The 25,487-nt window shown below is 41.7% G+C and overlaps 2 protein-coding genes and 1 pseudogene across 8 annotated transcripts in view; 2 read left to right on the top strand and 1 right to left on the bottom strand.

The window, feature by feature from the left end:
- Window positions 1–25,487, bottom strand: part of LOC119178713 (ATPase WRNIP1-like) — a 208,895-nt gene that overhangs the window by 37,028 nt on the left and 146,380 nt on the right. The window contains exon 8 of one of the 2 annotated variants that reach the window (XM_075877363.1): window positions 15,222–19,103. The exons of the other annotated variant lie outside the window; for it this stretch is intronic. Coding sequence (XP_075733478.1) covers window positions 19,014–19,103 — 90 coding nt within the window. The 3' untranslated portion in view covers window positions 15,222–19,013. Of the gene's footprint in view, window positions 1–15,221; window positions 19,104–25,487 lie in introns of those variants that run through there. 2 annotated transcript variants of the gene reach the window in all.
- On the top strand, window positions 557–25,362 carry LOC119178714 (uncharacterized). Of its 6 annotated transcripts, XM_075877724.1 has the most exons (7): window positions 558–1,057; window positions 1,126–1,228; window positions 2,592–2,763; window positions 2,873–2,956; window positions 18,518–18,591; window positions 22,627–22,693; window positions 24,952–25,086. In XM_075877724.1, the coding sequence occupies exons 1-6, from the start codon at window positions 789–791 to the stop codon at window positions 22,672–22,674; spliced, it is 750 nt and encodes a 249-aa protein (XP_075733839.1). In that variant the 5' UTR covers window positions 558–788; the 3' UTR covers window positions 22,675–22,693; window positions 24,952–25,086. The 6 variants fall into 6 exon arrangements, with proteins under 6 accessions (XP_075733750.1, XP_075733839.1, XP_037285848.2 ...); XM_075877635.1 differs by lacking the exon at window positions 24,952–25,086 and having other exon boundaries at window positions 557–1,057; window positions 18,920–22,879; XM_037429951.2 differs by lacking the exon at window positions 22,627–22,693 and having other exon boundaries at window positions 2,876–2,956; window positions 24,952–25,362.
- LOC142770830 (uncharacterized) lies at window positions 5,975–9,679 on the top strand (annotated as a pseudogene).

The raw sequence follows: 25,487 nt of genomic DNA, 5'->3' as shown, positions 1-25,487 counted from the left end.
TCCCAAGTGACACCAGCTGTTTGATCGGTCCTCAAGCAACACGCATGCACCTACCATACATCCGCGTAGTACATGCATCAGACCAATATTCACAAATCGCGTTCCAAAGGCCTTTATTTTATGCTCGTTGTCATTGCTTGTAGATTTGGTGGCAAACACTTCGGGCTGGTAGGTGTTAATTCTGTGCTTCGGGCGAATGACGTTAACTACTCGATAAGCACGGATGAGAAGCTCCTGAACACGGCGACATCACAGGAATTAACAAAAGCGGCAGCGACTTGCGTATGAATCACTTTATAACCACGACCTCACGGGCAGAGGTGGTTCTCGCCATTTCAAACAGATTACAGTCTAATCCAACACCAACATCGGAAAAAATAACATCACGACTAGAATACGATGAACCCGCTACAGACTGTGTGTCAGAAGCTAGTGAGGAACTCTACCTGAACCACAGAATAAAGAACGCCTAAATCGCCTGAAAAATGTTTTTCAACACACCGAATTTAACGCCATCTATTCATACACTTTAGGCCAAGTCAAGCCGGTTTTAAGCGGCTATTAGGTGAACCGAACGTTTTTGCCTCGAAAAGGTTCGTGCCACCGGGTGAACCGAAACACTTCCTAGGTGGGCCGAGCCTCCTGGCTGATCTACGCAACGGCACACTTGGCCTGTGAATTTTCTGCTGCATGGGCGCGCATTTTGAAGACGTCAACAGTGCTGTTGGTCGCGGTGTCTCTCGCAAGCTTTCAAGTTCTGCCGTGCAGCTTGCTCCTAAAGCGGTTGAATGCCGTCGCACCGGGACGTCGGTTTTGGCCCACGCGCTTCGGAGAGTCAGAAAGAGTTCATCATTGGCTTCATGGAGCAGCATCCCCTTCTCACCCGCCGGTCTCATGTGGTCTGTCCCGAGCCGCTGCCGGAGTTCGACAGGCGTGCTCTTTGGCGGCAACTGGCGGCGAAGCTTAACGCCTTGGGCCCCATTTCAAAGACGACACCCGCGTGGCGTGCTTGGTGGCGCAGGCAGGTGCATGAAGCGAGGCAACTCGCGACTCGTGGGTGAGTGGGCGCTTTTGTTATTACTATTTTGGTCTCACTTTACTAGCTCCGTTTGTGCATATCTGCAGAAGAAACTATCTCCCGAGGTGGCGGTTGCGCATCCTCGATGTCGTAGGAACGCTGCCCCGACCAGTCGTTGCCGATGCTGCCTTCGAGGCTCCTGAAAATGCGGTAAGCGGTGTAATCGAGTATAATCGCTTTTATTTCTCTCATTACTTTGCAACATTTACTTCGAAAAATTCAGTGGCTCTCAAACAATGTTGCAGCGTGTCAGTCGCTCATTATTTGGTCGGGGATTTTGTCACGGCCTTGTACCAAATTTGTGCTTTTTTTAAAATTAAATGTATATAAGGAGAGGTTCCGTACGTGTGCCTCTGTACACACTAGAAGCACATTTGCACCTGCAGCCAGATGTTACCAGATTAAAGTAGCATCAACACATTCTTAAGACATTGTAAAAGAGATGGTTGTCGTTTCCTTTATATGCAGTGTTAACCTCTGATTTTACAGTTTTCATCGCTGAGTATCAGCAAGCCAGTGATGCTGCTGTTGGCATTACTTCTACAAATCAGCACAGTTCCGCTGTGTTTTGGAACTCTGTGTCCTGCATTGCATTCAGCTTATGTTGCAGAAAGCACGGTTGGGGTTCACCTGACGATAATTCACTCATTTTTGGTTATGTGCTCTATGTGCAGGTGACGAATATGCTGCTAGTGCGTCAGAAGCTGCTGTCTTTCAGTGACATTACACTGTGATGGCATGTCACTGAGTGAAACTGAAGGTGTCCTCAATTTTGTTGCACCTTCTGGATGCAATTCATGAAAGTGTCATGCCAGTGCCGCATCAGTTCCTCCAGCGTTAGTGCAGCATGACACGAGCTGTTTCGGTGCAGCAATCATATCGAGAGCAAAAGTGCAGTATACCTAGCCCTACTTGCGCGAGACGAGAACTCGCGGCGAAGCTAGTGCTTATGTGCCAATGAACTCTTGCAGCACAACGTCAAATCGAGTGCAGAAGCACAGGTGGCATGAGCTGCACTCGCCGAATCGAGAACCAAAGTGCAGCACTCTTAAACTAGTGCAGAAAGTGCAGCCAAATCGAGGAAATTTTAAAAGTGTTTTATAAAGTAGCAGTGTTAAAAATATGTTGGATGCATTCTCACAGACCCCAATACTCTTCTTGGGGCTCTCGACACCATTGTTTTTAAAGTGACAACTCGGAGATGTTTAAAATTAGTGTCAGTACTCGTTTAATTGCAGGGTATTGCTCGCAAACATTACTAGAGAGGAGTGAGTGTGCTAACCAATATTTAAACAAAACACAAGTATGGTATAGTATATAAAGTGACCACAATCTAAATTACTTTATGAGCAGCTCACAATTGATGTAGAACAAAATCTCAAGCTCTTAAGTGCATCAGTGTCATGAAAGTGTCATGCCAGTGCCGCATCAGTTCCTCCAGCGTTAGTGCAGCATGACACTAGCGGTTTCGGTATAGCAGTGTCTGGCTCACATATCTGGCACTTCTGTACAGGACCAAGTCCCCAGCATGGCGGTAGAGGTTGTGCTAAGTGAAGAGTCTGCCACAAGTGAGGCCACTGATCCAAGCCAAGTCACAGTACCAAGCCAGGGTCCCACCCTGCTGCAAGCAAGGCAAACCAGCAGGGTGTCTGTTGACACAGCTGAAGGAACAAGTGGTATATCAGGTAAGTTTCACTGTGTTCTTTTGTTTATGGTTTTGTTATGTTTGTGCAGCAGCATGCAGTGACAGTGTGCACTGATGTTGCATTGTAGTCACTTTTTTTCTTTGCTCAGCAGGTGACCATCAGTACAGCTGTCCACCTTGCAGCAATGTACCTGTTGGAGAGCTAGAAGAAGGTGGCACAGGCTTTGCATCTGGCAAGTCTTTGTGATCTGCAAGCTTTTAGCGCCAACTACTTATTATGTGCACATGAAACGTTACTGCCACTCCTATTGCATTCCTTACTAGATATTCACTACAAACTTGTCGCTATGCCAGTATCATTTTTCAAAAATTCTTATTGAACTATAGACCAATTTTTCTTACATCTCATTGATGCAAAATTCTTAAATGCATAGTATGAGAACACATTATTGAATTTCTAGAGTCAAATAACATTTCATCTGAATCTCAACATGGATTTCGACGTGGTTACAGAACCCTACCCAACTCAGCGAATTCACTCATGATATCATCGCGGCTCTCGATGTAGGTTACCAAATCGAAGTGATCTTTATTCATTATTTAAGAGTATTGGATATTGTATAGCACTAGACTATTTAGAAAGCTCTCTGGTATCCTTAAAAGACCCCAGACACTAAAAGTGTTGTTTGCTACATTTTTAGTGTAATTTGTAGCTCTGCATCTGGTAATTCTGAAATTGGATCCTAAATCTACTGATGGGGGGGGGGGGGGATCATATTATTGAAGCTAGCATTGTTAATTCAGAACAATTTTGCATCAGTTCGAACTTTCTGTATTGACCTGTATTTTTTTTTCATGATCAAATCAAAAACAGTCGTGATATTTTCATATGGCTTTCTAGGAAATAGTATGAAACTTTGATCAAATTCAAGCCAGTTGTTTATTAACAAAAAAGTGGGACATATCTGTCCCACTGATGCACGAACAGCTTTTTCAAGAGTGGTAAAATACTGTCCCACTAGCGTACCTCCTAACGGCTACTTCATTGGGTTTTCTCGGCGTGGAATGGCCCGAAACAGGTGGTACAGAAGGGCACTTCACAAACCAAGCATAGAAATTTTGTGCACACCTCTTTCCCAACAGTGGAACGCCACCTACACTTGCACCTCTTGGGGACAATCACGGGGTTGTGGTCTCGTCCAGCAAATCTCGCGTCATCATTCACAGTGGCTATTTTCTGGGCACGTTTTTGCCCCCTCTTTTTCTAGCGGTAGGGCCAACTGCCCTGCCCTCTGAACTTCTGCTCATTTCAAGAGGCGGCCAAGAAGGAATAAGAAGTACATGTACGAAATGTTACTGTTCAATGAGAGCTGAAGAAATGAGTTCACAATCGCCGCATCCAAAAGGAAGTTGAAAATTTTGTACCAAGGCTTCTTGAAGCATATGCCGGTGCGGTAGCAATATTTTTTCCAGTCAAACTTCTCAATAGCATTCACCCGGGTATTGTAGTCTGCTATTGCCTTAGGGCATGTTACATCGATGAAGGATTCATTCGACAGCTTGCGTGTCACCACCGCAGTGTCTTCTGGCTGGTGGAATTTTGATAGAACATGCACATCCTTAGTGTCACGCCTCTAATAAGCTGTAACTAGACCTTCGGACTTCCAGATGTGTTCGCTTTTCTTGAGCTTGTTGTCTTCCTTCATCTTCTTGGGCAGGCCTCTCCTGTTCACCCACAGTCCCAACAACAAGGATGTTATTATTATTGTTTTTTTGAACAGCTTGCTATAAGAGCAGGGCCCGCACGGGTCCTTCAAAACCTTGGAAACCCTAGAATTTGAAAGTGTCATTTTCAAGGTCTTAAATACCCTTGAATATTGCGGTACCTGAAAGTGGTGCATTAAAACCCTTAAATTCCGTCCACGGTGCCTTAAGTCCTTAGATTATTTTTCTTTCTTTTGTAAAGTAGCAACAACCATTGAAGAATAGCTGACAAATCTTATTAAGTAATGTTTGTTTCGGTATCGATGCTTTGCTAACGTTTTCTCAGTGCCCAGTGAAACAGCGTCCCCCACTCACTAAAAACGATCGATTACCGGAGGGGAAAAAAAATGCATCGCGTTCGCACATTGTTTGCTGAAAGGTGCATGGCTAATGTACTTAAATGTAAGTGCCTTTACAAATCTTACAAGTGTAGAAGAACTTTGCGGGGCAGACTCGGGCTGCGCGTGAGAGGAGGTCGGAAGGGAAGGCAGTTGTCGCTGCTATGGTCACACTGTGAGATGCTGTGTCGTGCTCCCATATGGGCTGCAGAAATTGGGCGTCTCATTCTTCCTTCAACAACCACCGCCAACAACAACACCGTGAGAATGTAAAAAGTTTATGGCCTTAAGCGATGCCGAGTGTTCGTTCAGCAGCCGACCACGTTGAGAGCGGTTGTAAGTGGCCTTCCAATCCAAGCCAATCCTTCCTCCGTGTCCACCACAAATCCGCCATCAGCACTCATGTTGCTGTATTGTGTGTGCATTTTTCATTGGCAATGGACATTTAGCCTGCTTGTTCGTCACTTCCCGTTCACTTCATCAGAGTACGTATTATGCTGCGCGCGTTAGACGTAGATGTAGTGGTGTTTGTGTGCAATGCACTGGCAGTGCGCCGGACCCAATGAGTTCACATCATGCTAGATGCAGACCATGTGCAAAGACATTCGATTTATTATCAATGGGGAAGTCTGCGCTGAAAATCCATCAGAGCAGTGCGAAGCACATCGGCAGCATAAAGGACGCAGCAAGTAGCTCCTTGATAAAATATGTGACCCCCAACGAGAGTGGTGAATTCATTCGTTCAGTACCAACGCAGTCCTCAGATTTGAATACTGCGTGCAAAGCCCACTATGCAGGGACCGAAGCAGAGATATTGTGGGCATTGAAGGTTGTCACTTCACATTACTCGTAGAGTTCATCTGCACACGCAAGCGAAATGTTCTGGAAAATGTTTTCCGACAGCGATGTGGCGAAGGCCTTTATGTGTAAAGAAAAGAAGTGCGCTACCTTGCGTGCTTTAATTTGGGCCCCTTCTTTCAATCGTTCGTCCACCAGGCAATTGAGAAGTATGATTACTACATTGTTTTGTTTAATGAATCTGCAAATGATTACCTCCATCAGAAACAGATGTACGTTCACATCAGATACTGGTATGCATCTCAAAGGATAACTATCAGGTACTTGACGTCCGTTTTTTTGGGCCATGCAATGGCGGATGACATTGAAGATAAGTTGTTGAAGGCACTGGAGCCATTGCCACTTGCAAAGATTCTTGAAGTTTCCATGGACGGACCAAACTTTATATTTGAAATTTTTCAGAAGCACTTGCAAGAAAACTATCAGGTAAACTGTCTTGATTTAGGCACTTTTGGTCTACACGTGGAGCACAACACATACAGAGCAGGTGTAACTGTGAGCTAGTGGGGATTGGACATTTTCCTGTCTAGTATAGGTTTGTTATTTGAAGATTCCCCAGAAAGGTGAGAGGACTTCCCAATGGTGTCCGGGAAGACAATGTTTTCTGTCAGGATTGTTGCCTATCGCTGGGTCAAAAATGTTCCAGTGATTGAACGTGCACTGGCTCTGTGGCCTGATGTGGCAGTGTGCAACCGCAGCCATGTCTGCGTAGAGCACACAAACAGCCAGTGCTTGTTCTGTGGGGCGAAAGCTTGGGGCAGTATCAGGCCCTGACGTGGTCAGCCTGACAACTAGGCTGTGCATGCTCCTGATACACCACTTCAGAGCCCGCAGAGCAAAAACCGGCTGCTCGAGCGCTCTACACAGACGTGGCCGCGACTGCGCATCGAGTCTGCAAGACGTAAAGAGGTGAACTAGCCAAAATGCGCTCCATTTCAGAACTTGCAAAATTTCTGTGGGGACTCGCTAATTCAAGTAAAACTGAACTTCGCCCTCGCAATTGCACTAATTCTCAAGCCTTTCCTGATGGAATATCAGGTGGACTAACCACTTGTATTCTTTCTCGCAAGCGATTTTGAAGCAATTGTCCGGAAGTTGCGCACTAAGTTTTTGAAGTGCTCAGTTCTCTCTGCATCAAGTGGGCTGACAAGCCTGTTAAAAATCAACATTAAAAATGTGAACAATCACACTGCACTTGAGAAAGTGGACATTAGACATACAGCTGAGCAAATTTTGAAGGAATCTAAGGTCAGTGCAAAAGAAACATTTGTATTTAAAATGGAATGTAAGCAATGCCTTTTCAGTGTGACGAGAAAGGTTCTTGAGAAGAGTCCTCTGAAGTTCTCCTTGGTTAGAGGTCTCTCCTCGCTGGATCCTTGGCAAATGTTCACCAAGCTAGACCAATGTTTAGAAGGTCTGAAGAATGTCTGAATGCGCTCATCGCTGCTGGAAGGTTGACTGATTACCGTCAATACACTGTGCTTGCTGAGTATGCCGAAATGCTACAGATGGAAAAGCACAAGCTGCGTTTGTTCGAAAAGAGTTCGAATAGGCTAGATACATTTTTTTAGAACTGCTCAAGTTCAACTCATCGTACAGTGAGCTATGGAGAGTAGTGGAACTTTTGCTTGTGTTGAGCCACGGCTAGGCAGCTGTTGAGAGAAGGTTTAGTGTAAACAAGCAAGTTTCTGTGAAAAACCTCAGAAGCCTGTCATGGATCGTGCAATGTGCTATATCTGATGCCTTTGATTAGGCAGGTGCAATCCTTAACATCCCTATAACAAAGGAACTGAAGACCTCTGTTTCATCTGCAAGGCATCGTTACTGTGCACATTTGGAAGAGGTAGCAACAAGAAGAAGTGAATGATTCAAAATGGTGCCTTGTGGAGGACGAAATTTATAATTTAAGGAGAAAGAAAGTGAAGCTAGAAGCAACAGTTGCTGCAGCAGATGAATTGGCTTTGAAAGTCGAAGAGACAGGTGATGTTACACACACAGTGAGGTCAAACATTCTCAGGAAAGCAGCAAGAAGCAAAACACAAGAACTGCTAAACATCAACGAAGAAATCATAACAAAACTGCTGGAGCTTTCATGAACACTTTCCATGTGCTCCGCTGTAGTCTTAAACGAGTCTTAAACTGTTCAATAATTCAACTCGTCTTAGGCTGTTCAGTAAGGGTTCAATAAATTTGTTGTTTTTTTTTATGATGATTACGAGATCAAATACTAATATGGGTCATATTATTTCGGGCCTCGAAAGTCCTTAAACACCCTTGAACTTATGTCTTCAAAACCAGTACGAACCCTGAAGAGGCTCGCAGGGATGCAACAGCTGCGCCAATCGGGCCAAATTTGATACAACTCCCCATTTCTGTGCTAAGCTGTGCCAAAACCACGCAATTCGCTGGAATTGTGCCACGCTGCACCAAAATGTCCGGCCTGCCTCAAGATGCTCACAGTTTGCTTCATGAATGAGTCTAAGCGTGCAGAACCTAACCCTGAACCACAGTGTAAGACATATACTAATGAGGTCAGGACACTTGCGAGACTCGATCGACTTAATAAAGTGAAAACACTGCGCACCTGTCGGTCCTCTGAGCGCAGCGGATACCAATTGGTGGTACGAATGCGTTGCCATAGCCTTCGCGGGAAACATGAATTTTCTAGTCAGCAAACACGACTATGGCATATTAGGAAGTGAAGCTCGAAGCGTGTGCCGTGTTTTCCGCACGCAAACAAACTTGGCGTGGTGCAAACGCCGGCGTTCCCGCGACCACATTGGTTCCCATAAAAACAGCACATAAAGCACTTTTCTGTCTTAAAGTTGCATCGTCCCCGCGAGAAATAACCGGTGCCGTCACCGGGCCAATGGATGTGCGCCATTGTTATTATCTGGTCAGACATTCCTTGTAAGCGAGCCGAAAAGTTGTGCCCTAAACCGAGCCCCACCATGAAAGAAAGAAAAAGGGGGCGGAGAGGGAGTGTTGTGGATCAAAAATTTTTTGGCCTTGTTTTAAGCCGTGTAGAGCGCTACTTAAGCCACCTTTGCCTCGGTACACGAGTGCCCTGCGGAAACTCTTGGTCAGATTAAAAAGGGACTGTTAGCACTAGTAACGGGACACGGCACATTTTTTCGATTACTCAGGTGGGTATTCCCCACATAATTGTGAGTACTAGTATGATCTCTGACATATAAGAAAGGTTACTGGCAATAATTTGGAGCAGATCGAAAGCAAAGCATTACTGCAGCTTTAAAAAAAGTTTGAAACAGTTTTTTTTTCTTTCTAACACTCCTAATTTTCAGTTTGACAAATCTCCTGAACTTCAGGGTCTGCAGCATCACAAGATCACATATTTAATTTGCAGAGTCCTTTTAAAGATTTGACAGGTGCGACAAATGCTAATGTAGACTCTATCATACACAGAGGGGTGGTTAAAAATAATACCTTTTTTGAAATAGTGGTGCTCATGTTCACTCTGCACAATTTAGGGGATGGCGATTGGTTAGTACATATTTTTTTCTTTTGCTAAATATAAGCCTTTTAATTACTGCTCCAAATTTCATCTTTCGTGATAAGAAATGAATTTTTTTTTGTAACCTGCTTCGAACTCAGATTTTAGTGCTCAAAAAATAACATTTTTCTGCTCCAGAAATCTCACCGAATTCCATTTCGGTTGTTGCACCCCTGAGCTTGTAGATGTGAATTAATTATCAAAATAAATTTGTCTTCCGGGCTGCGTGTTCTTGCAAAGCAAAAGGACTATGTGTTCGCCCAAACCTAGCTTCGATGGCCTACTCGTGTTTTATTCCTTTGCACACTTGGAATTCCAGCAAGTAACTGGTCTGAGAATCAGCTTCTCACCACATTTTCTAGCCCCTTTCTGTGGGTTTCACAGGCTAGTATTGTTTCATAGTGGACCTCCCTTGAAGGGAAATTATGCTTTCATCAATAGCTTGGTAGGCTGAAGGAGTGTATTCTTCATAAACTTGTTTACAGCGCAACACCAGAAACACAGGACAGGGAAGGAGCAAAAGAAAAAGAGGGCGCTGACTTTTTTGTCTGTTTTGCTCCTTCCCTGACCTGTTTTCTGGTGTTGTGTTGTAAACAAGTTCATAATGAATGCCAACCAACTGGCCCAACTTACTCTCTTACTGGAGTATATTCTGTTCGAAAAAATTTGAGTGCTTCAATGAGCGGGCGTACCTTCCTCTCTTATTTTTCTCTTTTCTTTCTTCCTGTCACCTATGCGCAGGCTGTTCATGATTGCCTCAAATCGCTTGAATGGCATCACTCAGGATATTTCAGGGCTGTGGAACAAGCCATCACAGTTCCACTAGTTGTTGAAATGGTGCCTTCGAGATACACTCATCAGCAAAAGTTGACCAAAATGAGCTTTCAGTTTCTCCACACTTAGAATTGGTTATTCAAGTCCGTATTTTTGGGCACTCTCACGATTCACGCGCTCCAATATGGCGCCAAGAAGATCATCAGTGAAGCACAGCGCAACTGCTTCAACTGCACTTGTTGGCACTTTTGGAGAAAATTTTGGGTCTCATACCTTGGAGTTCTAACAAAGTTTACTGGCTCTGAAGTACTCCACTGATCAAGTCCATCTTCCTCTTCAGAATTTCTGGTATCTTCATACTTGAGCGCCGAAGTGTCAGATGGTCTCTTAGATCTTCTTTTTGCCAGCCTCCTTGTCCGCTTTCTCGCTGGCTGTGTATCGATGTCATCACTGTTATGGCTACTTTTCACCGGCGCATTCTCGGACACAAAGTCGGTGTCGCTGCTTTCGGCCTCAACGCCACTGGAGTTGGAGTCACCAGGAAGGCTAACAAACAATTCAGGGTCTCCTCACGCATAAGCGAGGTTCCGAAAATGCAAACAGGGCGTATAAAATAAAAACAAATGTTTCCATGCATCCTTCACAACAAGTAGGCTTAGCAAAAAACATGGTGATACATATTACATACGTCGGTGATATGACACAGTTATTGCATGAGTTGTGGCTCATATTTGTAAATGAACGTGATGAATAGCACCTAAAATTATGTCTCTAAAGAACCAGAAAAATAGAAACATCAATCATTTCGAACAGCAACTTATCGAAGGAAATACTCACACTCCTTGCCATAAGAATTACAAAGTTCAACTGATTTTTGGCATTACTGCCACCTTTCGAAAGTGCGGTACATTTTTTTATGAATTTACAATGAATTGGGTTACATAGCAGCACCTCACCGCCGTCTGACTGGGATGTGTGACTGTGGTAATTTTTTTTTTCTCCCGAAGGAAAAGTGGGAGGTATGTGCCCCACTGTCGAACGAAGGGTTAAATACCATAAGAAACTAGCGCTCCATAGCGGGGATGTGCTTGGAACTACGTGCGTTCAAGTTTCAGTGACGCTGAGCACGCCGTTTACAAATAGGGGGACCTGTGAGCGGGGAAACAATTTGGGTGCTGTGAGCGTGTCCCCTTCAGAAAAAAAAGCATTGAATTGAATTGAATATTATTGGTCACACTTTTTACGAAAAATTTGCATACACTGCGTGGACCCATAGCCATAGGCTAGTTTGGGTCCAAAAAAGAAAGATTTTATAAAGGCACTTCGGAAAAGTGTAACTAAGAAAGTTATACAATATCAATAAAGAATATCAATAAAGAAACTAAAGTTTTTACAATCTAATGTAATAAAGAATCGGCAAAGAAACATTTCAGTGCATGAAATAACCGCACTAAACCGTTACAATGCACGAGAGAACGAAAACGGAATAAACACCTGCTTACATATTGAAATCAAGACAGTCATCAGACTAATTATGACAGGACATTAATAAATCAGTACATTCTTCTAAATAGTGTTTTTTTTGTGCCATAGCGAAATTGGAACACATTTTTATTTCAAAAGGAATACCATTCCAGATTTTAATACCAACAAACTGTAAAAGCCGTTCACCATATACGTTGTTAGTTCGTGGAATATTCCATTTACCAAAGGTTAGTTGTCTAGTAGAACGAGAAGGGGCGGGAAACATCGACACATGAAAAGGTTTGTTGTAATTAATAACTGTGTGTATGCATCTGGCTAGTTTTAATTTCCATAGCTTGTCGAAAAGTAAAATAAGTAATCTGGAAAACAAAAGTTTGCTGGGGTCGTTATACTTGGAATGAGTAAGGATTCTTACAGCCCGTTTTTGAAGTTGTCTAACCGGGTCCAGGTAAGTTGTGTACGTGCCGCCCCAAGACTCAATGCAATATGAGATATGACAATGAATGAAAGCATAATAAAGCATTCGTAGAGTAGTGGTATTAAAATATTGACGAGCCTGAGTAAGTGCATGACACCCTGAGGCTAATTTGGAACACACATTTTGAATCTGCATCTGCCAATGTAAGTTGTTATCTATAGTGACACCCAGATATTTAATTGTGGTTACTTGCTCGATCAGGGAATCGTGAATTTTTATGTGTATGTCATTAGCATTAATGAATCTTAACCGAGAGCTAAATGTGATGCATTTAGTCTTATCGGTATTTATAGATAGTTTATTATTCGATAACCAATGAGCGACCTTTTCTAGTTCCATATTATACTTCGATTCAAGATCAGTTAGATTTTTACCTGTTACTATGACACAAGTATCGTCAGCATACATCAGTATGTTAGAAGGCTGTAATATCTGCGGAAGGTCATTAATGTACAAGGAGAAGAGCAATGGTCCCAGCGCCGAGCCCTGGGGAACACAAGTACTCAAATGGCTCATAGAAGACATGAAATCATTAATTACTACAGCCTGTTGACGATCTTTCAGGTAATCTGAAAGAAGTTGAAATATGGTCCCACGGAAATCTTAATGTGGTAATTTACTTACCAGTATTCTGTGATTTACGGTGTCAAAGGCTTTTTTGAGGTCCAGAAAGATAACTGTTACTAATTTATTTTCATTAAATGTAGTGTTTATTGCTTGAGTAAGGGTCATAACGGCGGTGGAGGTAGAATAATTTGGTCTAAATCCGTGTTCCTGGTGTACGCCGCCAAAACCACCTTGGGCAGCAAGGTGTGACGAACAGTAGCCTTCACCAGCTGCTGGACGAGGTATTGTGCGTGCCCCGCAAATATTCTCTGACGCCAACAACACTTACTTGACTTCTGCAACGTACTGAGGGGGCCCCCGTTTACATCAAACCAAAGAAAATGTCGATTGCACCTGAATACTCAGACGAGCACACATCCTTTCTTTAAAACTAAAATGAAATATCTTACAGGCAATGCTCGTCACTAATAATCGATCAGGAGTGCACCCGCTCGGAGGACTCCCAAACAACACAGCCATCTCGGGTTTCCAAAATTGGTGTCGGGGGCCCTTAAAAATCAACGATTAGTTAACTGGATTTCTTCTTTCCTTCCCAATCAGTTTCAGTGTGTGCAGTATAAGTCTTTCAATCGTCTGTTTCCAGGGTAAAGTCTGGCGCACCTCACGGCTTCATATTATGCCCTCTCCTTTTCCTGAGTGATCTACCACATAACATTCCTGTTACAATTTGCATGTATGCCAATGACTGCGTCTTGTAGCATACGATTAAAACCCCCAACGATAACATCGTTCTTAATTATTTATTTGCATCAATCCAATCATGGTGTGAAGCTTGACAGTTGCAATTTACCTTCCGTAAGATTGTCTCCATGTCATTTACTAAATGCTCTCTTTCTTCTTTAGCTTAATAATTTAATGGTTCACCTCTGGAAAATGCATCTGAATAGTAATATTTAGGTCATTTATTTACTAAGGCTTTGTCTTGGTCACATCACATTGAAATATGTAACCATGCTCTTAGAAGACTTGGGTACCTACACCATACTCTACGTTTAGCCCCAACTAACACAAGACTCCTGACTTATCAAACCCTGGTTTGTCCAATTCTCGAGTACGGCTCTGTCATATGGAATCCTCACAAAATATCTAACATAAAAAATTGAATCTGTCTTCAAAGAAGCAGTGTGTCTTATATGGTTGCTATGAAAAATGTTTTTCACCTAGTTCCCGTCTTCGTAGCCTTCAGCTTGATACTGTCTTTTTTTGTCATAACTTTGAATCTTTAATGTTTTTTTACACTGTCATTCACTATCCATGGTCTCCTATTTCTGACTGACTACATCACCACTCGCCAAACCAACTTACACCAGACATCGTCGCGAGTTGAACATGTCTCTTTTTAATTACCAAAGCAAATTTGTATACAGTTTTTTTTTTGTCCACACTATTGAAATATAAAATACATTGCCCAGTCATGTTAAATCTATCAAATAAAGAATTCATTTTGTACATTAATAACCACTGATCTTCATGCTTTGTACATTATGCATTGTATTGCAAATTTTCATGCTCTGTCTCCACTCCTGCGATAGCCCTTAAAGGCTGCAGTATGTTGAAATAAATACGTAAATAAATAAATCATGCAGAAATGCTGTACATTGGCCTTCGATGTAACGAAAAAGGGTAAGCTCTATACCCGCCATGTATTTTAGGCGATGTTTATGTACCTTTTTCTCCATGACCTTAAGGGCTACGTATTACTACCATTGTGATCATGAGCCATTCTTCTTCCTACTAAAGCAGATTTAGCACTGCAAATTGTAATGCAAATTTTTTGTAGATTTTTTACTTCAGATACGTAATTATACCTCGTTAATGGCTATGAGATGTTATGTTGCAGAAAAGTGCTTGCTCACGCAACAATAATCCACCTTCAGCATATTTACTATTACATTATCTAAATACTGGCCAAAATCTATGACTTTAGATACTGTGGTTGCTGAGAAAAAGGAACATAAGTACAAAAAGAGTGTGTTCTGAGAAAACCTCATATAACCTCAGTGTTCAACGCTTACATGGTAATACTAAAGCATTCAGCAAATCCTTCTTACCAAATGCTATTAAGCAATGGAATGCGTTGCCAGAACAAGTCGTAAATCAGCAAGACTCCAATAAGTTTAGGCACATGCTTTTAAACCCGTAATCTGCCACCCATTGCAGCGTTATTTCATGTACTATTATTCTTGTAACGGCATTTTTACCACTTGTTCTGCCTATTCCACTGTCCTTGCTTCGCTTTTGAAAGTGAAATAATATATTCTGTATTTTTGCAAACATTTTAATTTTTTTCTAGCATTGCATAATAATGATTAGGCTGTTATTGATACTTTTTCCCCCCTTATATAATACCCTGAAGAGGGCCTTTAAATGAAAATTTGTATTATTTCAAAGGTACAACAAGATAACAGCGAATTGACACACCCATTCAATAAGCACGAGCTAGATACTCATCACCAATGTAATTTTTTACTTTTCGTTTTGAAAGGGCTTGCCTTACAAGCCTCATTGGTCACCTGCTGTGCAGCCATGTCGGCAGAATACTGTCGACGCAGTTCAATAGTGCATAGGCTTTGCACTGTGCACTGACCTGGCGAAATTCCAAAATAGTTCAGAACATTCACAAGGGTTATATTGCCATCATTAAAAGTGAACACAGTATCAAAAGTACATATTTCAAACTTTATTTATTTACCAGACAAAAACTGGAAGGTCGCCAAGGCTAAAAGCCGTCGGCTTGAAAAAGGCCCCCGTGACCTGTACGTGCACATGACAGTAGTGTCGAAATGATTACAGGTACATAAATTGCAAGTGCTAATATAAAAACTTGAACAATACATACTAATTCAAAAAATGATTTAACAATTGATTATTTTAAAATACGTGTTATGATTCTGCAATAAAAAAAAAAGGAGTTTCTAAGAATCAAGGTACATCGTGCATAGACCATCGTATACATTGACACTTATGCACTTTAAAGCCCACATATATACATTCCGTGAAACACAAAGTACATACGTATGCAAGATAACAAGATGTAGCATGATACAATGTATTTAACACAAGATTAAACTGTGAAAAATACGAGACTGTGAGAAAAAATTGTTGCGCATGTTCCTATGATGCCAGAGAGCTGAAACGAGAGTGTAATTGTTTCTTGTTGCAGGTGATCATACTTTCGTGCGTATTAAGTATTTTGGGAACGTTGTAGGCCAAAGCTTGGTATTTATACGTGGTGTGAAAACACGGTACAAACCAAATGTCTGTATTTTTGTGGGAACTGAAATGACACGATGCTCGAGACATGAAAGCGATTTAATGAAGTTTAAGAGCTCCCAATTCGAGAAATAAAGAATGTACAATAGGCGAAATGTATAAAGGTTGTCAGCTCGTATTATATTGAGTTCTTGGAAAGTTTCACGCGTCGTTCCGAATATTTCTAATTTGGCAGACTATCTTTTTTTGCAGAGTAATGACTTTATTTATGTTTGCTTTGCTTGTCGTGGCCCATACAAGAGTACCGTACATTAGATGTGAATTGAACAGCATGTGTTATATCTGAAGTTTGACCTTGAGAGGCAAAATGTTACCACAGCGAGACATCACTCTTGTTACTGAAGAAAGCTTCTTACAAACAAAATTTACATGTGTATCCCAGCAAAGGTTTGAAGAAAAATGAAATCCAAGTATTTTGTGGGTATCAACAATATCTATCGGCACTGATTCTAGAACTAAAGATTGATGGGTAGTGAGTACTTTATTTTTGGCACAAAAAACAATGGCTCTGGTTTTATTTGGATTAATTTTAAGCCAGTTCATTCTGGTCCACGATGAAATCCTTGATAGTATATCATTTGCTTTACTTATAATATCATCTAAATAAATGCCATCAAGGATATTGTTAAATCATCTGCATATATCACGTATTTAACTGTGGTGTCGAGTTGAAAATTATCATTAATGTAAACATTGAACATCAGCGGATCTTACGCCTTGCGGTACACCACAAGTGAGGGGCAAAAATGACGAGCTATTTCCATTATTGTAAAAACTTTGGCACCTATTGCTAAGATATGATTAAATTAAAGATTTGCCAACACCACGAATGCCATATTATTCTAACTTTTCTAACAATATATTATCATGAAGCAAGTCCAATGCCTTACTGAAATCCAGAAAGGTGCCGAGTGTGTATTTATTTTGTTCAAAGTTATGAAGTATAGCTTTTTTTAAGGTCATGAACGCAGTTTCAGTGGACTTACCACATCTAAAGCCAAACTGCGCGTCTGTTAACACATCATGTTTATTAAAGAATTTCGTTATGCCGACATGAATAGTTTTTTCTGAACGTTTAGAGAAGATGGGAAGGACCGACATAGGCCTGTAGTTACTTTCTGTGTTGCGGTCACCACCTTTCTTCTGGAAAAACACCATGTTCAAGAGCTAAGTTATATATATATAGGGTAATACATCACTAAGTAAATATAAAACATATTTTATTGGTGTGATCTGCAAGTCATCGGCATCAAGCAATTTAGTAATATTTAGATGTTTGAAGATTTCGCATACTTCCCTTTCGTTTATTGGGTCGAGAAAGACACTTTGGCTCATGTGACTACAACCGACGACAAATTCTGCGTTATCATTGCACAACACAACTGCATTTATGAAGTATTCATTAAAATGATTTGCGAGTGTTGCGTCATTTAAATCTTTACCCCAAAAGTTTATAGACTCAGGCAAAGCATTTTTATTATAACAACCGAGTATGGTAATAATTAGCTTCCATGTTGCACTTGACCGTTGGTGTGTTCAAAAATATGCTGATAGTAGGCTTTATTGGCGTGCTGAAGTTCAGCATTTAATCTATCTAGAAGTTTTTTAAGTTCTTTCAAAAATTCAGCAAAGCACGTACGTAAAAAAAAATGTGATAACAGATGTGCTTACGCTTTATCATTGTCAAATGTTCTTGAGTGACCCATTTTTTTTTTTCCTTTTTTGCAGATTTTAATGTTTTGAAAGGAAAATGTTTTGTGTAAATGCATTGAAAAATGTGGATGAAGGCATCATATGCGCTATCGGTATTTTTCTGTTTAAATACAGATGACCAGGATTGATTAGATATATCAAGATTAAAAGCTTCAAGACTTCGAGATGTAATATGCTGCATAGTATGCAGCACTTGCCGCGTCCCTGGAATACCCAAGAAAAATGTTTTTTTTTTTTTTTGGAGCGCGCTCTTTCATGACAATCCAACAACTCATTGTGGTTTTGAGTTTTCCCATGGAGGCATTTAGCAAGCAATTCTGGATGAGCCAGTTTTGGATAATTTGGGTTAACAGCCTCAATAAGAGATGCTGGAAGGTGCCTTTTATGAACAAATGGTTCATCATTCAAATGGGCATCGTTGAATATACACCAAGTTGCGGCATCATTCAAGCAGAGGCCGTGAGACTTATTGGTATTCTTTGATGCCATGTGAAAATATGTGGACAGGAGAGCTTTTCAGGTGTCCTTTAAGCTGGCTCTATTTCTTTTAATGGCCCAACAATAACAGTTTTAGTGCTTGCCATTTATGACACCACTAAGACGTCCTCGGCCAGATATAGATTTCCCAACAGAAAGCTTGATGTCTCTGCTTTCTTTCTTTCTTACTGTTCTGGGCCCGTTCTTTTCCGGATGCACCAAAATGCACTCCAGCTTGCAAATTGTAACTTCTTCATAAGTCTATGACGCTAGAACTGCAAGGAATCTCTTGCTACATAAGAATGGGGGCATGGCAAGCAGCTGCACAAGTTTTGAAATATGTTTTTTTAGAGAAAAAAAATTTTACAAAGACAAATGACTGATTCTGGCTCAGAAAAGACTGCACATTTCAAATAACGAAAAAAAGAATCGATTTTTGAGAATATTTTGTTTAGCCTGTCCCCATAAAATGAAAATTGCTTGTGTTTTTCAGCGCCGCAGCAAAAAGTACGTCGGATGAAGCATCGACATGCCCACAGCGCACACTATCCTAATGACATCGTCATGGTCAGTTGATGGTTTTATTTTGTGTTTGGTAGCATTTAAAGGAGTACGACATAAAAAAAAGTTTTGAAAGACAAACTTTGTGGATGCATGCATATCATCCACGAAATATCTACTGGTAATGTAGACCATAAAAAGTTTAAAATCAACTTTAAAGTGTACGACAAGTGAGCACGACACATAGCAGCTCGTAAAATAGAGATTACTGTGGAAATAATGTAAAACAAATAGAAGCCACCTACGTCACGAGTACATGTCAGCGGCCACGACTCTTGCGAGTGCTCTCTGCCACACTGATGAACATGGTGCTTACGTGCGCGTGATCCTGCAGGTGCATCACTGTTTTGTGTGCTCGTGTGGCCAGCTGAAAAAAACACCCTAATTCCACCTCTCTTGGCATTCTTCAAAACCGGTACTGTGATTGGTCACTTTTGGTAGCAACTCCGAATAATTAACTGTTGCATGCTCAGGCAAACAAAGTTTCTGCTCGTGGTGAGTACATCTTTAGCTCCATACTGCAATGGAAAGAATGTGGTATAAATGTTTTTTTGCCAGTCCTCCTCTAGTGCCTAAAAGAAATGAAGATACATTTTTTTTTGAGACTTTACACACTGCTTGCACTGGAGACTGTGTGCCTGTGCAGCTGTTATTGAACAGTTGTACATGCGGTGAAAACTGACATCACTATCACTATACTCTCAGAAGTTCCTTTGAGCACAGTGAAGGCTAGAGGGCTCCTTAGCCAGTAGGAAGGGTGATTAGCCCCTTCGACATGTATTATTGATACGCATCATGTCATCTGTTCGGTGTCTCCCTGGCATCTGCTCGCACATGTAGGGCAAGCAAAATGAATAGATGACATCACCGAGAAAAAGAAAAATGGCTGCATCCATCACAGCTGATGCTGTCCACTTCGAATTTGTCAAGTCGTCATGGTGCTTTATATGACCCGTAAGTTACAAACTGGACACTTGGTATTTGGTTTAGATTAATGTGCTGATGCTTCGACAGTAATGTATTCTTCACTATTTTGTGCTAATTCTAACAACCATACCTGAATTTTTGGCATGTTAAGCTCAGCAGGCATCTTATCTCGCAAATAACAACAGAATTCACGCGAAGCTTCATCTTCAGCGTAAGATGCCATCAAGCGATTGCTCATTTCACCACTTATTTGTTGCTGCCAACGTAATGACCGAATTGCAAGCGCAAGTTTGAATCGAAGTGGGCAGTCGCTTCTGCATGGGCGTTGCCATCTTGATTAGTAACCGGAGTTACCTGCAGTTACTGATACAGCATTTAAATAAATTGCTACCACATTTTAACCATAAAACTGTAGCGCGACCCTATTTTGCCTATATTAAAAAAATACAAAAAGGAAGCGACAAGCGCAATTTTCCTTCAGAAAATGTAAAATTTATATTCATGCCTATTCACCTTCTGAGAAGCTGTTTTACAGGTTTTTACTTAGTCTTTTGGATATGCCTCCATTGCATACCGCTGCCTCCACACAGCCAATATATGCAAAGTTGCTTATGAAAGTATGCAAGCTTTTTTTTGAGGTTTGGATAATTTCATATTTTCACCCCGAAGTAACTTTTTCTGAACGACATGCAGCTGAATATATCTTCATTTACGCTACTCACGGTCACAAGTCCACATCACAATGTAGCTATATTTAATGTGTAAAATGACCTTCTTTTGTTATACATTTTCGTAATGAAAATGGCACATCACGATTTGCTGCATTTCACTGCGAACATATACGGCCTGCACAGGCACCATGCAAAAGAATGCAAACTGACCCCAACATGTGCTCAGGCGCTAATGTATGACAGCGATGACGATGCATACGGCTCCTCTGACGGGAGTGCTAGTGCCGCATATGTGGTTTCTGTTTTATGTGGTTATAATGTACAGACTATCTTTGTTCCCGTTTTTACTTTCATTTGGATTTTTTCAGGGGTGGAAGTGCTGTGTCAATTGCGCTGTTCTGCACCAATATGACCTGCTGCATCAGGATGTGTATAAATGGCAATATTAGCGGTAATTGTCGATTGGAAGTTTAAACTGCCAAATTTAGCCAATTATTTTTGCTAACCAAGCAAGACTGAGCGTTGGCTATAGTACACATGATAGGGTTTCCTAAAATTAACTAGAGGGGACTCTGGCGCTGCGATCGTTTAGCGACTATGGGAATGATGGGTAGTACACATATTTGCCTGGTCTTGGTACTTGCGGGCTGCGAATCGCACTTGTGGCTTTGTTTATTGCTGTGTGTTGGTTTTGTTTTAAAAGAAAGAACGAACCTTTTTGAATTTTGTGACCCCATTTAAAATGGTAAGCCTAAAATATTACGGTGGTGAAGCACAACTGTTAAACATTTGCTGATGTTTGTTTCCTGAGACAATAGCTCCAAGCCGCACGAACACACGTGGAGCCAGAAGTACGAATATTAGACAGATCTCTGTACTACCCATCATTCCCATGATCTCTGAAGTGCTCTGCGTTGCAGCCCCCATAGACACTAGCGCCACAGTTCCCTATAGTGTATATTTACGAAACTATGGTACACATAGGACGCAACCACATCGGTATTCAGTGTAGTTATATCACGTGATTCGGTACATTCATCGGGCTTGCTGGTGCTCGTCTGGTCACTGTTATCGCCGTGGTTTCCTCGTAAAATCCATGGCACCAACATGAGTAACTGTGAGTTATCTGTGAATAATGCTCTAAGTGCCAGTGCGCGTGCAAGTACAAATGTGCATCTCTTGATGTGTGCGACCGCCACCAATAAACAAATACAGTACCACAGCAGATGCTGCCCGAAGTACCCTCCAGAAAGTATTTGCATTTTTTTTTTTTGGAAGAAATGTCACGCAGAGACAACTACTCGACTCGTGCGAGCATTTGCAAAGACGAAAACTGGCTACGATATAGGCGGAGTGGTACATTTGCAGCATTACACGTGGTGTGTGAAACTGAGTATAGCGGTAATGAAATCAAGAGATAAACATAATTGATCTCTTGTTTTCCATGTTATTTCACTGTCAACTCTGGTTTTCAATGACGGGAACACACAAACACACTTTTAAAGGTAGTAAGTCTGCTAAGCTCATTAGTACTGAATGTTTTGTGAAAACCATTGAAGTTTTTATTCCCAGAAATAATTTTGATTTCTGGTGATGTTTGTGAAGCTAGACAGCTGCTTTAAGACAAACTCACGTTTTTTTAAAAACACGTTTTGGTGCTTCACGCCTGCTTAAAAACTCCCTTTTTACTGCGCCAAAGCTGCTCCAAAACAGCATTATTCCTGCTCCCTGAGCTACTCCAAAACACTGAAATCCACTTCCACCCCAGTTTTTTTTGCCCCCCCCCCCCCCCTCCTTGCATTGCTCTTGTGTTCTTCTGTGCTCTACTGTACCCCTGTTGAGGAACTGAAGAAGGCAAGGAAAATACAAAAAGACGGAGCCTTTTTTTTTGCTTTTTTTTACTAATAAAGCTGGCCCTTTCTGCACCTATAGGCTAGGGGTGAGGGAGATACCAGCTTTATGTGCTGACTTTTCTTTTACACTTGTTTCATTTTCGTTCCTCACTTTGGAATTTGCTTTTGATTTGCTTTGAGTCTTCCTGGTAGTAAGTTTTTTTTTTCATTTTGCTTTTTTTGTTCGCCTGAATGTTCCCATTACGACTATAATGTTTGTTGTGCAGAATCCCCATCGTTGTTTGTATGTAGCTGCGAGAGTTCGGCTTAACAGAAGAGGCCTGTTATGTGATTCAACTTAGGCAGGTTATTTTGCATTGAGTCTATGGGAAAGCTAACGAACACTTCTGTATTGTTCGTCTTAAGCAAGAACTGTGTGTATAATGGAGCAATATATATTCAATATTTACCAAAGGGGCTCTTTACTGAATTCCTTTTCCACCATACACTGTGCCTGATTTTTGAGGGCAAACTATGACACAAAGGGAGTTATACTAAAGATTAAGTGGAAACCTCATGGGAAGTGAAGTGTTAATTTTTTTTTCTTACAGTATCAAGCTTTCGGCAGTGCATGTATTGTAGGGACCAATGGGAGATGACGACGAAGCAGCAAGCAAGGCAAGCCAGAGCATTGGTGATATACACGCGCGACCCGAGCTTGCGATTGCTTGGATTTCGGACTGCTGACATTCTTTGGTCTGCTGATGTTCTTCGGCCTTTCAGTTCGTCTGTACGTGAATTAGTCACGTGGCAGTACTACTATTTCCAATAAAAAATTATGGCCGCTAGTGGCGTCATCCTGAAGGGAGAGCAGAGCTAGGTGTGCATCTTTGTTCTGTCTTATTTTTATTTCTGTCTCTATGCCTTGTATCAGTTTCTTTTTCTATTTCTTTGTTTTGAGATTTTTTTTTCTCTTTTCTGCCTTTTCAACCTTTCTTTCTCTTTCTTCCCATTGTCCCTATCTCAGCTTCTCTCTCTCTGTCTACCTTTTTATGTGCTTATTTTGTTTATTTTTCTTTCTTTTTCTCCCTCTCTACCTTTTCTCATTTTCTTTTGCACCTGTTTCGCAAGCTGCTCTTCATCGAGCAGTGTTATTATTTTACACTTGCACCTGCTGTGCTTAGTAGAGGGGCTTGCCCAATTCCTGCAGTGAATATCATCTGAGCTGGTTTTCTGCGGTCACCGAAGTTTTGCCCCTGTCATACAGCCGTCACCAAACTCTATTAAAGGGACCCTGAAACAGTTCTGACAATTTTGTACAAACACATTAGGCCGATAGATTAAGTCCCAAGGATCCTTTACTGTATAAACTGTGTGATTTCTTATAACACTATAAAGCTGGGAATCGCTGAAGATCTCTGCGACTCAGCCTAGCCTAATTCTCAACTGCTTATGCACAAAACGACATGCCTTGGTAAAGCGATGTCACTCAGTCTGCTGATCGGGTTGGCTATGGAATGTGCGGAAGCAAGTTCGGCTGGTGAGGTGGCGGCACCTGTAGGAGCACACATCAACCACTCTGCGATGTTCGTCTTTGTTGCCAGATGGCGTGCGTGCTGCTGGGTGCACTGTGTGGTTGCCTTCGAGACTGCGCGCAACCTGTCAGCGTGCCATCTCGGAGGTCTAGACTGGGCGAAGCTCAAATCGTCAAGTGCACTCATGCGAACTCTGCAATCTCCAGCGATGACAGCAAGTCTCATCAGTTGAGGAGGCAAAGCATAGCTGAGGAGGTTACTATATAATTCTTCTTAGTGGCCTTAGTGATGCTCTAGCCTGAAGGCTGACAAAATTTCAAAAAAATCATTTCAGGGTCCCTTTAAACTTCATCAATGTAGAACTCCTGTAGGCAGTATGACAGAGTTACACCAATGTCACCCGAAAGCTTTACAAGATTTCAACAGAAGCCACAAGAGGCCCATTAGGTGCTGCTGCACCTTCTGTGCATGCAAAATGTCACGTCTCATTTCTCTGAAAGCATTTTTGATTGACAGGAGTGCTGGCAACAGTGTATATTTGTTTCGATACATATTTTCTCTACATACTCTGATTATCAAACACATCAAGTTGTCACCGAGCTCTGTGAAGTTGCGATACCATGTAGATCGCAATGTTTTTTACAATATCAGATGAGCACAAGTCTTGCATTTAGTACACGAAGCCCTTGCTACAAACAGGTCACACAACTCACATGTAGTGCCGGCATGACTACCGGTGTCGACGAAGGAAGAAAACCCGCTTCAACCACTGCTATGAATTTCGGCAGTGTTGAAATAGAATAAGCAACACCACAATAAGAAGTGAATGAGTTGCAGAGATGTAAACACCATGGTGGGCACAGATAGGATGGAAGGCGCGGACTCGGAGAAACTTTAGAAATGGTGACATGATGGTTTTTGGTGAGGCATGGTGGAGAGAGTACCTACTTTTTTACGCGTAGTTCCTTTTTGTTAAATGCACATTATGAACAGATTATGCAGTGAAAAAACTTTTAATATTAATGAGTTTATAAGTGCTTACTGCAGCTGTTTTTTGTTTGAATTTTTTTTCCATCATCAAGGAAGATCGCCGAACTTTTTTTGCAAAAAGCTTTAACTTCCTTAACGTAAGGGAGATAATGTGCCACGAACTGCATCTCGGTTGACGAGAGAGTTCGTGGGTACTCGTGTGATAGGGCTATGAAATGACATCTCCATTAAAAAACTGAACTATGGGAAACTTGCAGTGGCTGGAGTTGAGAGATGAGTTTCAGGGCATCGTGTCATACAAATGGTGCACTGCCTGTTCAGCAAACTTCGCTAATTTATGAATGCTGTTTGGCCACTTCCTTTCCCACAGAGAGTGCTCTTCTGCGATTAACATTTCTGGCACATTTCCAGGTGCTTCGAGGGATGAAAGACGCAGCTGTTCGGCAGGCTGCTGCTCTCGAACGCCTCGCCGACGAGGCAAAGCAACAGAGAGAGGTGGCCGAGCACCAGGCCGCTACTCTGGAGCGCCTAGCAGGGCTACACAATGAGCAGTTGCAGGAGCTGCGCTGCATCGGTGACGTGGCGCAGTCCATAGCCATAGATCTCCAGCAGCGGACAGAGGAGTGTGGATGAGCACAGTGGATTTCTTTTCTTTCTCTTGTGTAATGGACCAGGAGAGTACCACAGTGACAGTGCAGTTATTTATTTCTTTTTATGCAGTGCTGCAGTGTTATCAGGGAGATTGTTCTAATTTAAATATTGAAAGAAATCAAATAACACTTGTATTAGGAAGCCCGAGTGCTGAAATGCAGTCAAAAGTTATTGCTGTGTCAAAGTCATTCATCGCTGTGCTTTAAATGGCCATACAACACTTCCCCAAGTATTTGCGAATTAACTCACTGTGGAAGTTTATTGCCCCGTGAATATCTAGCCACAAAGATTTTTGT

The sequence above is a fragment of the Rhipicephalus microplus genome, chromosome 1 (assembly GCF_043290135.1).
Source record: "Rhipicephalus microplus isolate Deutch F79 chromosome 1, USDA_Rmic, whole genome shotgun sequence".
Lineage (NCBI taxonomy): Eukaryota > Metazoa > Arthropoda > Arachnida > Ixodida > Ixodidae > Rhipicephalus > Rhipicephalus microplus.
This window is presented reverse-complemented; position numbering and strand designations above follow the sequence as displayed.

What these genes read in the sequence shown, in the direction of transcription:
- LOC119178714 (XM_037429950.2), top strand. Translation starts at nt 789, where the DNA reads ATGCCGTCGCACCGGGACGTCGGTTTTGGCCCACGCGCTTCGGAGAGT. An exon ending in AGGCAACTCGCGACTCGTGG is followed by an intron (nt 1,058 to 1,125) that starts GTGAGTGGGCGC and finishes GCATATCTGCAG; the next exon opens with AAGAAACTATCTCCCGAGGT. An exon ending in ATCCTAATGACATCGTCATG is followed by an intron (nt 18,592 to 24,951) that starts GTCAGTTGATGG and finishes GCACATTTCCAG; the next exon opens with GTGCTTCGAGGGATGAAAGA.